The sequence below is a fragment of the Somniosus microcephalus genome, chromosome 21, assembly GCF_052327205.1.
Source record: "Somniosus microcephalus isolate GS21.2 chromosome 21, FLI_Smic_1.0, whole genome shotgun sequence".
In the NCBI taxonomy this organism is placed as follows: Eukaryota; Metazoa; Chordata; class Chondrichthyes; order Squaliformes; family Somniosidae; genus Somniosus; species Somniosus microcephalus.
This window is the reverse complement of record NC_141007.1, coordinates 64,934,629-64,953,309: the sequence shown is the minus strand read 5'-3', so window position 1 is coordinate 64,953,309 and position 18,681 is coordinate 64,934,629. Positions and strand designations below refer to the sequence as shown.

The 18,681-nt window shown below is 46.1% G+C and overlaps 1 protein-coding gene across 1 annotated transcript in view; it reads left to right on the top strand.

Annotated features, from left to right (window-relative positions):
- The first annotated feature begins 596 nt into the window (after positions 1-596).
- Positions 597-18,681, top strand: part of tmem235b (transmembrane protein 235b) — a 101,366-nt gene continuing 83,281 nt past the window's right edge. The window contains exon 1 of the mRNA XM_085963774.1: positions 597-793. Within this exon, the coding sequence (XP_085819900.1) occupies positions 613-793 (181 nt within the window). The 5' untranslated portion in view covers positions 597-612. The remainder of the gene's footprint in view (positions 794-18,681) is intronic.

The following is an 18,681-nucleotide window of genomic DNA, read 5'->3' as shown; positions in this document are numbered from 1 at the left end:
AGCAACAGATGAAATCTGCAACCTCGGTCATCAAACAGTTGTATCGAGGGCTGGGGCAGCTTTCCTGGTGCTGCTCCTTCAGGCGGCGCAACATGGCGGGCAAGGGTTGAGGAAGTCTATTAACCATTGGTACAGTGAATGTATTATGGTTATACTAGGAACATGCCAAGTGACCCGTTTTCAGCCAGGAGTTACCTGTGGGTTAACCATCTGCCCGGTACCTGCTGTAAAACTCTAGGATTTTAGTGTTATTTTTTTTTAACTTATTGCCAAAGCTGACACCGATGAAGAGTCATTATAACGTAAGAGCCCAAATACCTGTAAATGAAACTCGTATGACCGGGGGGGGGGGATATAACATCCAACTGCTGACGTACAATTTTCTACGGCCTTTTCCCTTTAAACTGTTTGTTTGGAGAGGCTTTTCTTTCCCATCTCCTTATATCATCATCTTTTAATTGGGATTGGAAAGAACAACCAGTTCGAGGAAATCGCGCACAGCTGAGGGTGGGTGTGTGAGCACAGTCTGCAGACAGGAAAATACAGAAAGGGGAGGTACTCAATCCAACAAAATGATCTCGTCTGACATAGCGAGCGATATTTGTAAATAAAATGACTATTGGAACAGTCTGCGTGACCGCTGGGTTAACTGGACTCTTGAGTTTTGTGTTTCTGGCGGTAGCGATCGGCACGGATTACTGGTACATTATCGACGTTTCAAACTCCAGCTATAACTATAGCGAGGACTGGGAAGAGTTAAACTCCCATTCTGGGCTCTGGAGAATTTGCGAAGGTAGGGAAATCTTAGAGTGTGCGGTGATTCTTGACCAAGCTAGCAGTTACGATATTTCATAGTGATCGTAACTTATCACGAGACATTTTAAGTTATAAACTATTGAAGATTTTCTACGGGTTAATCCTGTTATTTTTACTCTATCGTAATCGGTTATAGCCACTTTTGCTAGTTTCATTGTGTGTCACCGCAAACGGCAATCTCACTCGGATTTTCGACTGTATTTTACATTTTCTAAAAATTTGGACAGGTTAAATATAATGTTTTTCAGTGTTGCTTTCCCCATCTGGTGCCGCACTTTCTCATTGTCATTGGAGCGGACCTTTTAATGCCATTTTCTTCAAGTAATGGAATCATTGCTATTGATACAAGAAAAAATAGTCAGTTGTCTCCCGAAATTAGCGTGGGTTTCAAAGATGTATACAACTGGTATTGCGGGGTAGTAACTATCGTCTATATTCAAATATTGAAATTCAAACATCGTTTCCCCTTTCTGCATCAAAATGCCCTTTTCTACAGCCTGGACACACGATTTGTATTTACAAACAATAGTAACCAAAGACACTCTCTAACATATTTCTAAACAAGGTAAAATCAGCACCGTGTTAATCTCGAACCTCGGCAATTAATCGAGGTCAAGATGAGAATTGTATCTGTGTATAATCACTGACAGAAATAACGGTGAACGGCTCTGCCAAGATCAGCACAAAGCAAATAAACATCTGTAAGGCGCCAGTACACTGAGCAGCTGTTTCACTGAGCTGGTTTATATCCATCCTGCACATTACTGTAAGAACTGTGAAAACATTGACCTCTGCCTAGTACTGTGCCCTCTCACACAGCGCAGAAATGCTGCCATAATTCTTCAAAATTTGTTTTTACATAGGCGACACATTGTTATGGTTTTAAGAGAGTAAACATTAATCATTAAATGATGACCACTAAGCCTGAAGGCCACAAACCTTCAGAGAAATATTCATACTGTAACATAAACTCTAATACTCTTTTGCAAATGACTGGGTAGATTCTAGTTATGTGCAAGACCATTAAAGTATTGCATAATAAATGCATTCATCTAGGGTACCTATGGAGCAAAATGATTCACTAATGTAGTCAAAACCGAGTTTTGGAGTCAGCCTGAGTCAAGGAATTATTCAAATGCAATCTCAAAGTAATACAATTAACCGAAGGAGCAATTCTCCCCATCATCATTGGTCAACTAACTTCAGAGGAGGGAGAGGAAGAAACACACAGCCAGCTTATGGCTAACAGAATCTCTAGAAGGCACCTGAGCACACAATCCATTGATACTGGGCTTGCTCCTGTATTCTGCAGTTCAAGTGTTGAACCCAGCTTGTTTGAAGTGAGGGCATCAGAATCCATTTGCTTCCACAGAGGAAAGTTCGTACAAGGTCTGAGTGAGAGGTAGGTAACCATTTGGGGTCTAAGTAAGAGTGTGTTAAATCAGACTTAATTGTACCCCTGTTTTGTAACATGCCATTTCCATGCAACCTTACTCACTGCACTTACCTTGAGACCTAATGTACTAGCACTAATGCAGAACCGAGCAGCCCATTTAATCACACCTACTGTAAAATTATTAACTCATTTTTGACCAGTACAATTGATAGAGTTATAATTAGCATACAGCGAGCAAATACAGTTGTGCAGTGAGCAAATTTGAATAGCAGTGGAGAGATCAAAGCAGAAAATGGCCAGGTTTACTGACAATGTCCTGCAGATTATAGTCACCGTGTGAGGGAGAATAGGAAAGTCTTTACAGGTCTGAAGTCTATCCAGCAAATAAGAAGCAGATCCAACTGTCATGGGAGCTATTTAGTCAATGCTGCGTTTTATGCTCATTATAAGGAAAGATTCAAATATGAGTTTAGGTCATAATTTCTTCTTTTTATTTTTAGCAATATATAGGCCTGAAGGATAATGACCTTACCTCGCAGTATCTGGTCTGATTTGAAATGATCTTACATAACCATATTGTGTTACAAGTTTTGGGTCTTGCCTTAGTTATTGTCTCGGTTACAGTGGTATTGGACACTCCTGTTAGTGGTCTGATCATCTTGTGTTCAACAATGTGCCTGTATCTAATTATACAATAGCGTACGTAACCCTGGAGTGTAACAATATGATTTACCAGGTGATCTGAACTGGATTTTTCGCACATGCCCCGCTGTGCCTCTCTGCAATCTTTACACAGCAAACTAACGCTTGGTGAGACGAGTCCAGACCTGGATTGCTAATCTGTTTTATTTCACGGATAGCAAGTGAACATAAACCTCAAAACAATTCCACTCAATTTCAATTCCCTCTTTGAAAATATGGAGAAAAATAGCAAACCACACGTCTTATCCATGTGTGCTGATTTGCTTGTTTGCGACATTACCTTTCTTTCAGAGTACTTCTAACTGCAAAGCCTGACTGGTGGCATTTTTATCTCCAACTCCAGGCCCAGTGCTGTGTGCCAGTTACTTTGTTTGAAACCTACCTGCCCATGCAGCACCTTGTGTCCCCAGCCAAGAGGAGGGCTGAGATCCTGATTTCCTCACCATAGTAGTTTGCCAGCAGCCCCATCAATAAAACTGGCTATGGCCCCTCCCCACAATGTTCTCAAGATCAATAGGGGACATCCTGGCTAATGGAGCTGGGACGAGACAATTGAGCCTTATTGTATCAGTTTGAAGCAGATTGTGAGCGGAAACATTTCACAAATTGGCCCATTTGGTCCGTCTATTGACTCAATAGACTCTGGAACAGTACCCATGGATTGGAGGGCAGCTAATGTAACCCTACTATTTTAAAAAGGTGGTAGAGAGTAAACGGGGAATTATAGACCGGTAAGCCTGACATCGGTAGTGGGGAAAATGCTAGAGTCCATTATAAAAGATGTAATAGCAGAGCACTTGGAAAACAGTGACAGGATCGGACAAAGTCAACATGGATTTACAAAAGGTAAATCATGCTTGACTAATCTACTGGAATTTTTTGAGGATGTAACTGGTAAAATAGATAAGGGAGAACCAGTGGATGTGGTGTATTTGGACTTTCAGAAGGCTTTCGATAAGGTCCCACATAAGAGGTTAGCGTGCAAAATTAAGGCACATGGGATTGGGGGCAAGGTATTGACTTGGATAGAGAACTGGTTGGCGGACAGAAAGCAAAGAGTTGGAATAAGCGGGTCGTTTTCCGAGTGGCAGGCAGTGACTAGTGGGGTACCGCAAGGATCGGTCCTAGGACCCCAGCTGTTCACAATATATATTAATGACCTGGACGAGGGAATTGGATGTAATATCTCCAAATTTGCAGACAACACAAAGCTGGGTGGGAGGGTAAGCTGTGAGGAGGATGTCATGAAACTCCAGTACGATTTGGACAGGTTGGGTGATTGGGCAGAAACATGGCAAATGCACTATAATGTGGATAAATGTGAGGTTATCCACTTTGGTGGCAAAAACAGGAAGGCAGATTATTATGTGAATGGCAATAGATTGGGAGACGGGGAAGTGCAACGAGACCTGGGTGTTCTTGTGCACCAGTCGCTGAAGGTAAGCATGCAGGTGCAGCAGGCGGTTAAGAAGGCAAATGGTATGTTGGCCTTCGTAGCAAGAGGGTTCGAGTACAAGAACAAGGATGTCTTGCTGCAGTTGTACAGGGCCTTGGTGAGACCGCACCTTGAGTATTGTGTGCAGTTTTGGTCACCTTACCTGAGGAAGGACGTTCTTGCCATGGAGGGAGTGCAGCGAAGATTCACCAGGCTGATACCTGGGATGGCAGGAATGACGTACGAGGAGAGACCGTGTCAATTGGGCTTATACTCACTGGAGTTTAGAAGATTGAGAGGGGATCTCATCGAAACCTATAAAATTCTGTCAAGTCTGGACAGACTAGATGCAGAAAGGATGTTTCTGATGGCCGGGGAGTCCAGAACCAGGGGTCATAGTCTAAGGATAAGGGGTAAGCCATTTAGGACTGAAATGAGGAGGAATTTCTTCACCCAGAGAGTGGTGAACCTGTGGAGTTCTCTGCCACAGAGGGCGGTGGAGGCCAGTTCATTAAATATATTCAAGAAAGAGTTGGATATATTTCTTGAGGCTAAAGGGATCAAGGGATATGGGGAGAAGGCAGGGACCGGGTACTGAATTTGGATGATCAGCCATGATCTCATTGAATGGTGGAGCAGGCTCGAAGGGCCGAATGGCTTACTCCTGCTCCTATCTTCTATGTTTCTATGTTTCAGTACACACCTTCCATGTCTGCAGTTCCCCCCTTTTCAAACCCATGAGAGATAATTTTGTTTCAAAATAAAACACTTAGGCCGCGATTTTACCATCGGCGGTGGGTTGGAGTCGGGTTGGCTGTTCGGCGGGTTCTGGTCCTGCTGCCGGTTTCAATCGCTCTGAATTAACCATTTTTCCTTAACTGGGCTTATTAAGCTTGTTGTGCGCGCTACCGGGCCCAATCAGTGGGTTCGGGTCTGCTGCTTGCCTCTGCTGACATCTTCCATCCAGCTGCATTTAAGGGGCCCATGCAGCCTTGTGGTTTTTCATTCATTTCCTGATGCTTCTCATTGTGGCAGATAGCGAGATGACCGCTTCAAGATCAAAGGCCACTCCAAAATTCGATGATGACTCCCTCCATGCTCTTGTGAGAGGATGCAAAGAGGTTCTGTATCCCTCAAATGGACGGAGGAAGCCTCCTCAGCAAACCAAGGCAGCCTGGCTGCAAATTGCTGAGGAGGTTAGTGCCAGGTCTTTGTACTCACGCACCTGGGTTCAGATCCGCAAAAGGTTCAATGATCTGCTATGCTCAGCAAAAGTGAGTATAACATCACATTTACCTTCAATCTGCTCCCCATCTCCTCTCATCACCAACACTCTGCATTGTCAACCTACTCCTGCACATCCCAATTTACCCTTAACCATCCCTCTCTCTATGTACCGAATCACTTCACCATTCTACTATGCACCCCTCACACTCGCTATCACTGTTATGCAATGACAACAACTAATAACGCACAGGGAGGCACCTTGATGTTGACACCTCACTCCATCTTTGTTTCACTCTAAGCATCTATGCTATGGATTCTCTACACTCACTCCAACATTCTCACTCAAACTCCACTTGTGTCCCTCATTGTAGGAAAAGAGAGCCTACAATAAGATGGAGAGGGGGAGGACAGGAGGAGGGCTACCTTCCATGGCGTACTTGACCACCAATGCTCTCGGCATCATGCTGAGGAGCTGGAAGTGGGGAACGGAGAGACGGGCGCAGTAGAGCAAGCTGGTGACAGAATAGATTTGCAACCCTCTCATTTAGATTGCATGAGTGACTGATATGGCATCTGATGTTCATACAGATTGAGTTCTGATCATCTGCACAATTGGATGTGTCTGCTATGTTAATATCACATGTCTAACTCATGCCTTTGCTTCGCCATAAGACCATCGAGAGCTCCCTTCCCCACTGTCCAGGAGGAAGAGCCGGACTACTCTTCAGGAAGCTGCAACCTCTGAGGGTGCAGCGTCAGCAGAATTGAGCACACCCAACACCAGTGCAGAGACGCACACCTCGGTGGGTCATTCGCGAGATGGAGTAGTGTTGTCACCTGGTGTATCTCAGCTCACAAGTGAGCATCAGCAGATGGTGGAGACAGGGACAGCAGTGGAGAGTTCTCGTCGGAGGTCGCAGGACTCTCCTAGCTTTGTTCAGCTGCATGTAGACGCTGTGCCTCTGGGGCCATCCAGAAAGAGAGCAGTGCTGGAACTTCAGGAACAAGTGCAGGAGTCTCTGACAGGGTTTGCAACTACTGTAACTGCGAGTGTGTAGAGAATGGAGGAGTCCATCTCAAACATGAGCAATGCCGTGGTGCACTCAATGGCGAATGTAGGTGCCGCCATGGAAAGAATGGCAACCTCCATGGAGGACATAAGTCACCAGATGCAAATGAACACGGTGACTCTTCTAAATAGATGGTCAGCTATGGAGGATAGATGGGCAGCTATTGAGGAGAGACACCAGAGGTACATGGACGTCCCCTTTATGAGGACTGTCAGTACAGAGACGGGTCCTCATGGCCCCACTGATGTGCAGCAAGGTGCTCTCCAGCTACTTGCTAGCAGTGAAATGCGGGCTGCCCATTTGAGGGATGTTGGTGGTCGACATCAAGGAAGTGTGGGCTCCTCTCCAAGCGCTCACACTCCCATGCAACTGCGGAGCTCTAGGTCAGAGCCCCAGATTCCTCACCCAACTGAGATGGCCGTCTCAGCCCCTGCACAGCCGCAGAAGGAGCAGACTATTGCCGAGCCCTCACAGGCTCCCAAACCGAGAGGACGCCTACCAAAGATGTCGAAGCAGGCGCAGCATCAAAGTGAGCAAGATGCCTCAACATCTGCTGAGGCCACAGGGGAAGCACCACGTAGAAGCATGCGTAAGAGAAAGTTAACACACAAATAATCACAAGGGTAGTCACTTGGGTGTTTTGATCTAATATAAAGTGAAGAATGTCCTCATTATTTCAATTGTAATAAAGAAATATGATAGCAAAGATTCAAATAATTGGCCTATGTATGCCCAGAAATGGAAGTGTCGCAGTGAGGGGTGAGGGCACCTTTCATCTGTAATGACAGTGGTGATAGTGATAGGAACCTACAGTTTATTGTACAGATGCTGTACAGTGTGTTAAGAAGGTTGGTCAGACTCTTATTTCCATGTGGCAGCCATATGTGTTTGCTTTGTAAAGTTATACATCCCTTGCTTCAAGGCCAGCAATGCGCTTGCATGCTGGTGGAACTGGAACATCCGCCTCTGCAAGGTCTTCCTCCTCCTCCTCCTCTGAGGAGTCTGTGCGCTGAGCCACTTGTTCCTCAGGCAGTGGTAAGCCATGCTGCGGTGCGATGTTGTGCAGGGCACAGCAGACCACGATGATTCTGGAGACCCTGGCTGGTGAGTACTGCAGGGCTCCACCAGATCTGTCGAGGCATCTGAATCGCATTTTGAGCAAGCCGATGGTTTGCTCTATGATGCTTCTGGTGGAAATGTGGCTCACATTGTAGCACTCCTCAGCTTCGTTTGATGGCCTTCTCATCGGTGTCATTAGCCACGTCTTCAGGGGATAGCCTTTGTCTCTAAGTAGCCATCCGGAAAGTTGGGTTGGTGGATTGAACAACTGAGGCACAGTAGACTGCCGCAGAATGAACGAGTCATGGTAACTCCAGGGAACATGGCGCAAACATGCATAATGTTCTTCTTGTGGTTACACACCAGCTGGACGTTAAGGGAGTGGAAGCCCTTGCGGTTGACAAATACAGCTGGGTTGTGATGGGGTGCCCTAATGGCCACATGTGTGCAGTCTATGATGCCCTGCACCCTTGGGTAGCCTGCCATATTTGCAAAGCCAACCGCACGCACGGTTATACTTGCTTCATCCGTGGAGAAGTGGATGTAATTGTGCGCCTTTGCAAAGAGGGCATCGGTAACCTGCGCGATGCAAGTGTGTGCGGCCGACTGGGAGATGCCGCTGATGTCTGCTGATGATCCCCGGAAGGACCCTGAGGCAAAAAAGTTGAGTGCAGTGGTGACTTTAACAGCCACAGGTAAGGAGTGGCCACCCACTCCTCTGGGCTCCAGGTGTTGGTGCAGCATTGTGCAGATGTCAGCGACTACCTCTCGTGAAAGTCTCAGCCTCCTTTGGCATTGCTGCTCATTCATGTTGAGGAAGCTCATCCTCGGCTTGTAAACCCTGTGTTGGGGGTATCTCCTGCGGCGCGGTGCAGCCCTGCGCTGACGCCCTCTACCCTGTGCAGCATCAGGTGGGTGAGGAGGAGGTTGGCGCTCCTGTTGTTGCTGCTGCTGTTGTGCCTGGTTCTGCTGCTGCCGCGGCTGCTCTTCCTCCGAATCTGAGGACCAGGATGAGAGGGTATAAATGGTTCCTATTCCGCTGGTATGTATCTCAGTTGAGGAATAGATGTTACAAGTGCTCAGTCAATGTGGGGAGAGGGTTTTCCAAGGAGGTCACAGTGCATATGGATCTCAGCTTAAACACTTACAAGCTCAATATACCTGCAAAATGTGTTCCAACACCTCAAAACACAAAGTTCTGGCATCTGAAAGTCAGCCATGTTACAGGTCTGCTTTTATGCTGCAGGAGCAGCTGTGAAGAATTCAGGTTGTGCCGGGTTCTATCAGCTGGCATGTTTGGTGCATGACGTGCAACACGCTGAAAATGTTGCAGAATGGGACGAGCCTGTTAAAATGGGATTATGTAGGCAGTTAACAAGCTATTAACTGCCTTAAGTTCCTCTCCCACCGCTTGGTGGCGGGTCTGATCGGGACTCACAGACCCGACACTTTACAAAGTTGTGTGGATGCGGGATGGCATCGGGTTCGCAACCCGCCATCAATCATTTAGATTTTCACTCCTGACCCATCTCTGAGCGCCGGCAAAATCGCGGCCTTAAACAAAACTCAATCGTAAAACCCTTTCTGCGAAAAAGGAAAAATTTGACCAGAAATCCCAAAACATGACATATGGGTATAGCACAAATTTGTCTATCTCTGTAACCTCATCCAGCCCTACAACTCCCAGAGATCTCTGCGCTCCTCTAATTCTGGCCTCTTGAGCATCTCTAATTTTAATCGCTCTACCATTGGTGGCCGTGTCTTCAGCTGCCGAGGCCCTAAGCTCTGGAATTTCCTCCCTAAACCTCTCCGCCTCTCTACCTCGCTCTCCTCCTTTAAGACGCTCCTTAAAACCTACCTCTTTGGCCAAGCTTTTGGTCACCTGCGCTAATATCACCTCATGTGGCTCGGTGTTAAATTTTGTTTGATAATACTCCTGTGAAGCGCCTTGGGACATTTTACTACGTTAAAGGTGCGATATAAATATAAGTTGTTGTTGATACCAATGGCAATAAAGGAGGTAAAAGGTGTTAGCTATGGTTCAATGACTAGTTTCACTAAACAGATTAATTTTATCCATTAAATAGTGCACGTGCAGGAGAAAAGACATGTAAGAGGATCTTGTATGAATAGAAATACAGGGGAGTCTCTGATTCAGGGTTTGTAGCTATTGAGGAATTTCACTTTGTAATTCATTATGCCTAGCAATCCATATGTGGTGTACCCTTCACTTCCTTGAAGAAAAAGCCAGTGTTCAACAGGCAACAATTCACATTAACTGTGGCGGTCATGTACCACCAAGCCCCTTAGGAGGATGTCATAAGGGACATCATCAGGTGAGATTGTGTGATGCAGATTATTTCTGTTGATCCAAGCTCTCAGGGTATGTGCAGAGATAATCACACACTTTCAATGTGTCAATGGTTGTTACTTGAATCATGTTAAAAGCATAATAATGTTTCTGCCTCTCCTGTAAACATAACACATATTGTTAAAGCAACAGCAACATTATTTAAACTGTCTAAGTGCCAATCATCTTTGGGTTTTTTTCTCACAGAAAGACAAAAAGACTCACTCGGTCAATACAGTCTCTAATTTCCCCAACATTACATCTCTCTCTCTCCCTCCCTCTCTCTCTCTCTCTCACCCTCTCCTCTCCGCAGGGCAACGGCGAAGGGGCTGGAGAGTGGGACTGGCTGAAGTGCTCTTGCAGAGAGCCGGCACGGGCTCGACAGGCCGAATGGCCTTCTTCTGTGCTGTAACCATTCTATGATTCTATGATTATATAGAGGTAGAGCTAGGTCATCAGTGTACATGTGGAAGCTGACACTATGGGCTGGATTTTCTGAATGGGAAGCTTTTGGAGGCGGGACTGCTGCTTGCCAGGTTTCAGTCCTGCCTCCATCAGCTTCTGGCCAACCAGCGGGAATTTCCCCTGATTGAACTTGTTAAGCCCACCTGGCGGGCTCAGCAGGCCAATTAGGGGGAAGTCAGTGACAGCACATCAACGTATGACGTGTCATCCGTCAAGAACTTTTGAAAGAAAAAATGTCATCGTTTGACAGCTCTGTGAAGCTGTCAATCACTGACATTCTATGTAGTTTGATGAGGCCTTGTGTTCAGGACTCATCAAACCTTTCAACTTTGCAGAACTCAGCTGGCTGTTGGATTGGTGGATGCAACAGCCAGTCTGTGATCTCTACAATGGCGATGTCGGGGACTACGGCTCCACAGCGGCTGAAGGCTGTAGGTCGAAACAAAGGTAAGTTAACATTTTCTAACACTTTACACTCACCTCACATACTTACCACTCCACACTTGCACCCATCACTCACCTCTACATCGCACTTTCAGACCGCTCCGACCCCCACAGACCTCCTATTTGCCTCCTACACCCCGACGGGTTTCCACACTTCAGCACGATAAATGGGGATAATCCTATTTTCTGCCTGTTAACAGGCAGTTAATAGGTTTTAATCCCTTCCCGCCTCCAAGGAGACGGGACCCAGGGCAGGGCGGCTTCCCGCCTCCTGGCAAGAAGACACGTAGGCGGGTTGGGGGTGGGTTTGCCACCCGCCCCCAAATTCTGCAACTTTCCCGGCAGTCGCGCCTCCATACTGTAGTGTATGTGCCTTTAAGAGCCCCATGTGTACTGTAATGCCGGTAATGGCCACTCGGGCTATATAAGCCTGTATATTGTGTTGTATCCGTTAGTTCCCCTCCAGACTTTGTTTAGTAAACACCTATGAAACCAACTCCTGTCTTCAGTGTCTCTATCAACACACAGACACAATAGTGGCGACGAATTGGAAACGGACTTACCTGCAATTCGGCAGCACCTCAAGAACATCGATTCCTCTGGCGTCCAAAGTTGAAGAAAAATCAAGAAAAAGAAAAATCTGTGGTTTCACCAGCTAGCCAAGCTGGTGGCAGGTACTGCAATAATCCTTCCTGGGCATCGGGCTGGGGCTCCAGCGGCTGGCTCTACAGCTAGGCCAAGCAGCGAAAGCGGAGGCAAGCAGTAACAGACGGGGAGGGAGCACTCGGGAGACAGCCGACGCTGCAAGCAGGTCGGCGTTCAGACCTAGAGAGAGAGTCCAGCGGGAACGAGTCTCCAACTGTAAATAAATAAATAAAAAGAACGGAAACCGCGGGAAACAGCGTTGTCATCGGCAGCAGTGGCGGGGAAGCGCGGGAAGCACCATATCTTTTCTGCAGAAAAGAAAGAAAAGCGCGGGAAGCGCCATTTTATTTCTAGGATGCCTAAGTCTGGCAATATTGATGCTTTTGATAACGAGATAGAGGATTGGACCACATATGTGGAAAGAGTGGAGGTATATTGCACCGTAAATGGAATAGAAGATGAAAAAAAAGCTTCAGTACTGCTAAATCTAATGGGCGCAAAGACATACGGGCTGTTTTGAAATTTAATCACTCCAGCCAAACCAAAGGACAAGAATTTTAAAGAAATTGTTGATACCCTACAGGAGCACTTAAACCCAACACCACTGCTGATAGTGGAACGATTCAATTTCTTCAAGAGAAATCAACACAAGAATGAAAGTAACGCTGATTACCTCACCGAATTAAGAAAGCTATCAAAACACTGCCAATTCGGGGCAGGACTAGCAGATTATCTTCGAGACAAATTCGTCTGCAGTCTCAAGTGAAGGAACACAGAAAAGGCTGCTTTCTGAAAAAGATTTAACACTGGACAAGGCTTTCAGTATGGCTGTATCATACAAAGCAGCCGCAAGAGGAGCTGCAGAGATACAACAAAAGACACAGGACTTCGGCACCCATGAAATGACACAGGGTTTCGAGAGATGTTATCGCTGCAGCAGATCCACCCATGACCAGAGGGACTGCTGGTTCAAGGACAAAGCATGCAGGCAATGCGGAAAGATTGGACACATTGCACGGGTATGCCGATCTGGACAAAAAAAATCCACAGACAGGAAAAAAAAATCAATAAAGAAAAGTACAGAAAGGTACAAATGATGACGGACAGTAGCTCCGAAGACCAGAAGAGCGATAGCGACTCCGAAAACAAGAGACTAAGCTGTCTCAAATTACATAATGTAATTGCCAAAGACGATTACCAGACCATTTGGGTTACCCTCATGATAGCAGGGTCCCCAGTTAAAATGGAGCTAGATACAGGATCAGCTCTGACCGTCATAAATCGACGGGATTATGAGCGGCTATTTCCGCATATACCTTTAAAAGACACATCCATTATCTTGAAAACATATACGGGGCAGAAAGTATACCCCAAAGGAAAAATAAGGGTGCCTGTTGTGTACAACGGCAAGGAAATACAAAAGTTGTATTTATACATTCTACAAGATGGTGGTCCACTGCTGTTGGGACGTGAATGGATCAGGAAAATACGTTTAGACTGGCACTCCATTCAGGCACTGACGGTGACCAGTAAGAAAAAAAACGATGATGATGTCATACCTGAACGATTAAAAGACATCTTGGCCAACGCGAAAGAAGTGTTTCAAGAGAAACTAGGAACCTTGAAAGGCATCACCGCCTCAATAAAAGTGGAAGATGCAGCAATTCCCAAGTTTTTTAAGGCAAAACCGGTGCCATACGCAATTCGTCCAGCAGTTGAGGCAGAGCTGGAGAATTTGGAAAAGGCAGGCGTATTATCCAAAATAGATTGGAGCGAGTGGGCAACACCCATCGTTCCAGTCATGAAGAAAACATTGAATAATGATAAATCTGAAGAACAGAGAAAAATTCGCATCTGTGGAGACTTCAAGGTGGCTGTAAACCCGGTCCTTCACATGGTACAGTATCCTCTTCCGAGGATAGAAGATATTTTCGCCTCACTATCCGGAGGGAAACGTTTCACCAAAATTGACTTGGCTCAGGCATATCTACAGATGGAGGTTGAAGAGGCCTCTAAAAAATATCTCACGATAAATACACACAAAGGTCTGTACCAGTACAATCGACTGGTTTTCGGAGTAGCATCCGCTCCAGCTATCTGGCAAAGAGCTATGGAGCAAGTCCTCCAAGGGATTCCGGGGACTCAATGCTACCTAGACGACATCCTTGTAACAGGAGAAAACGACAACGAGCACTGTGCCAATTTGGAGCAGGTGCTCACTAGGCTGAGAGAACGGGGCCTACGAGCAAATCGCCCCAAGTGCGAATTTTTCCAAAATCAAATATCATATTGTGGCCACATAATTAATAAGGAAGGGTTGCATAAGTCACCTGAAAAAATTAAAGCGGTCATAAAAGCCCCAGCACCTGAAAATGTTTCACAATTAAGGTCGTTCCTGGGATTAATAAATTACTATCATAAATTTTTACCAAACTTATCAACTCTTCTACACCCTCTTAATGAACTGCTACAAACAGGAGTAATTTGGAAATGGAGCGAAGACTGTAAACGTGCCTTCCATAAATGCAAAGACTTAATCACGTCCAAAGAAGTTTTGGCTCATTACAACTCATCACTGCCAATCAAACTGGTGTGCGATGCATCCCCTTACGGCGTAGGAGCAGTATTATCACATAAATTCCCTGATGGCTCGGAACGGCCGATAGCTTTTGCGTCACGCTCATTGAACTCAGCTGAGCGTAACTATGCCCAAATCGACAGGGAAGCACTCAGCCTGGTATGGGGAATGAAGAAATTCAACCATTACCTACACGGACAAAAATTTACCTTGTTGACTGACCATCAACCCCTCATCTCCATATTCAACCCTAAAAAGGGTGTTCCCATTATGACAGCGCAAAGGCTACAGAGGTGGTCCCTTTTTCTAGGGGTACACCAATACAACCTAGAATACAAAGGATCAAAACAGCATGGGAATGCTGATGGGTTATCGTGCCTACCGTTGCCAACGGTAGAAGAAGCACCTACTGTAGACCCAGTGGAGATTTTCCAATCTACCATAGTCAAATGTCTACCAGTAACAAATTCTGCCATTGAAAGGGAAACTAGAAATGACCCGACTCTCTCACGAGTCTACGATTTAACAGTGAAGGGATGGCCAGCACATGGCGAACCACTGTTGCCAGCATTCTCGCAAAGAAGGGAACAGCTGTCAGTGTGCCGAGGAACCTTGATGTGTGGATCCAGAGTGGTGATTCCACCCAAACTCCAGGATAAAGTTCTAAAGGAGCTTCACGAGGGGCATCTGGGTGGAGTGAAAATGAAGAACCTAGCCAGGGCGTTTGTATGGTGGCCAGGTATCGATGGAGACATCGAAGAAATGACCAAGAGCTGCCTAGGATGCCAGAAGGTCCAAAACGCTCCACCCCAAGCCCCTCTACATCCATGGGAGTGGCCCTCATCTCCCTGGCAAAGGGTACACATCGACTTTGCTGGTCCATTTACGGACTCAATGTTCTTAATCGCAGTTGATGCACACTCCAAGTGGCCGGAGGTAATAAAGATGTCCTCCACCACCACGGAAAAAAACATCACAGTATTAAGGACCATATTTGCCAGGAATGGGCTGCTGGAACAGATCTGTTCTGATAATGGACCGCAATTTGTGTCCGAAGAATTCAGGAAGTTCTTAAAAAACAATGGGGTTAAGCACTACACGTCCGCCCCATACCATCCCGCCACCAATGGATTGGCTGAAAGGTTTGTCCAGACCTTCAAGAAGGCTATAAAGGCCATGGGTAATGAAGACATAAAACTTCAGCACAAGGTGGATAACTTCTTGTTCGCATACAGGAATGCAACACATATGGTTACAAACCAAACTCCCGCCATGATGTTCTTCAGTAGAAGCCTAAGATGCCAGCTGGATTTGATCAAGCCCAACATCAGAAGGGACGTGGAGAACTGGCAATTTCAAGGCATGAATGAAAGGCCAACTAGAACCTTCCAGATAGGTCAACAAGTTTTGGCCCGGGACTACCGTACCGAGAAATGGCAGCCTGGAACTATCTGCACACGACTAGGACCGCTGATGTATACCGTGGACATCGGAGAAAGCATAATAAGGCGCCATGCTGACCAAATCATAGAGTCATCCGAAAAGGGACAACCTACACCACAACTCTATATGCCTAACGATGAAGTAGAGATACCCATATCTACCTCTGATCCGGTGATACTGGAACCCGATGAACCTGACACTGGCATTCAAGCCGAATCAGCCTTGCCAAAAGAACCTACTACACCACCAGAAACTACTACGCCACCGAGGCGTTATCCGGACCGAGTCAGGAAGCCTCCAGAGAGACTGACTTATAATTAATTAACTGCAGCAATGTGTAGATTATTTTTCTTGTAACATGTAATTAATAATTACTTAAAATATTATGTACTGGTTGGCTAAAAGGGGAGGAATTGTAGTGTATGTGCCTTTAAGAGCCCCATGTGTACTGTAATGCTGGTAATGGCCACTCGGGCTATATAAGCCTGTATATTGTGTTGTATCCGTTAGTTCCCCTCCAGACTTTGTTTAGTAAACACCTATGAAACCAACTCCTGTCTTCAGTGTCTCTATCAACACACAGACACAATACATACCCGTCTCCTCGGGGTTGAGAAAATCCAGCCCTTTGTCTTCGGATGACATTGCCAAGGCACAGATTGCAGATGAGGAAAAGATCAAGGAGAGATCCTTGGAGCACTACAGATATAATGCTGCGGAGGTGGGAAGAGAAGTCATTGCTTGAAATGATTTGGCTACAATCAGATAGGTGATAGTGGATACAAGTGAAGGCAGCCCCAGGGAACTGGGTAACTGAGGAGGTGCATTGGTGGAGGATGGTATAGTTGACCACATGAAAGGCTTCAGAGAGATTGAGGATGATGAGAAGGGATAGTGCACCACAGTCGCAGAGGATGTAACTTGTGAATTTTATTAGGCCGTTTCAGTGCTATGGTGGGAAGAAAACCTGATTGGAGAGGTTCAAACATGGAGTTGCAGGTAAGATGGGCATAGCTTGGGAGGCAACAACACATTCAAGGTTTTGGAAAGGAAAAAGAGGTTGAAGATGGGCAATAGATTTAAGGCTGAGGTGGAGGAGAGGGAGTGGTTTAGCAGATCAGCTGCTGCAGAAGAAGGCCCCACCTTCTGGGTACCCTCACTAAACCTCTCCTTCACTCAGTCGTCCTTTAAGATCCTCTCTGACCAAGCTTTTGGTCACCCCATCTAATATTTCTGATGGGTGGCTAAACCAGTTGTGTGACAGATATGTTCAAGTCTGCACCCTTTGGAATTGAGGGAGTGAAGATGAGGGCCAAACCGGGCAGAATGTCGTGGCATAGTGGTTAGCACTGTTGCCTCACAGCGCCAGGGACCCGGGTTCGAATCCGGCCTCGGGCGACTGTCTGTGTGGAGTTTGCATATTCTCCCCGTGTTTGCGTGGGTTTCCTCCGGGTGCTCCGGTTTCCTCCCACAGTCCAAAGATGTGCGGGTTAGGTTGATTGGCTATGATAAATTGACCCTTAGTGTTAGGGGGATTAAGTGGGGATATGTGTTAGGTGTAGGGGTTACGGGGATTGGGTGGGATATGTGTCGGTGCAGGCTCGATGGGCCGAAATGGCCTCTATCTGCACTGTGGGGTTTCTGTGATTCTGTGATTCTGTGAATGTCCAGGATGGGTGAGAGTAAAGGTTTTACTTGGGATATGGGGCATCAAATACAGAAGGGAGGGAGTGTTTGAGGAGATTGACAGCTACAGAAGAAGAACCACATGTTCTGGAATTCCTTCCCTCAACCCTTCCGTCTCTTCACCTTTCTCTCCTCCTTTAAGATCCATCTCTTTGACTACGTTTTGGTCACCCCTCATAATAGCTGCTTCTTTAGCTTGCTGTCCATTATTGCCTGATTACGCCTCTGTGAAGCTGCTTGTGATGTTCCTCTACGTTAAAGGCACTATATAAATACAATAGTGGGATCCTCACAGTAATTTTACTCTTGCTGTTTCATGCAAAGTATGGGAGTTGGGCACATCGACATTAGCAAACTCAATTTGTAATGTTTAGTTTTTCTACCGAGGATAATCTAGGATGCTGATGAGTTAACAGACTAAAGGTGTGCCTTAGGAATACAGCTTTATATTGATGACATGATGTATTTATATCTCTCATCTGTTGTTTGCTCTCAGAAGCATTGTGACAACAATGCTCATGACCAGCACTAAGGTTACCGACTATAATTACTTCAAAGGTATTGTCAATAATGTCCCCATGTAGATGTGAAGAATAGAGATAGACCAGTATCACTGTACTTGGTTGAATCAATCAGTTGACGAGTAAGGCTGAGCGCAACATTTTATTTGGCACTCAAAAGATTTCAATAAGGTACATGAAGTTGATTTCATTTTGTTGTATACTTTGTCTACCTTCTGGCCTTGGGATGTAGAAAATAGCATTAATCTTGAAAATGTATTACTGGACTGAACTGTGTTTTAAAGCCTCATTAATACACGCTGCTGCTACAGAATGTGTTACTTATAAAATTCTCAATTTAGTAGTTTCATACATGGCAACCATTCGCCTTTGACATGGACACTTGGGATTTTGAGGGCGCTGTCTGCATTCGCCACTGAAAATCAATTGACCAGACGACCACTGCCCACTGCTCTGGGGCTCCGAATATGCGGCGCTTCTTGCTGGAAGTAATTGCTGCTGCTGCACACTGTGGACAGGAGTTCTTGTGAAACTGGGAATTCCACCCCAGCATGCCGAGGTGTCAATCACCGCAGGAGCGCTGGCGGGTACAGGCTGCAGGCAGCGCTGGGAGAGAGGAGTGATGAGCGAAAGGCACCATTCTTCAGGGTAGTAGAGAGCGAGGAGAATCCGAGAGAAGCACGTTTGGTGGGGGACATAGAGGGGCGCAGTAGTTTGGGGGGGGTGGGTGGGGGGGAAGCCAGTCGCATCGCTAGGGAGGAAGAGAGAACATCTATCAGAAACGCTGTTTACGGAGGTCACGGACCATCATCAAAGACCCTACCCACCCCAGCCACAGTCTGTT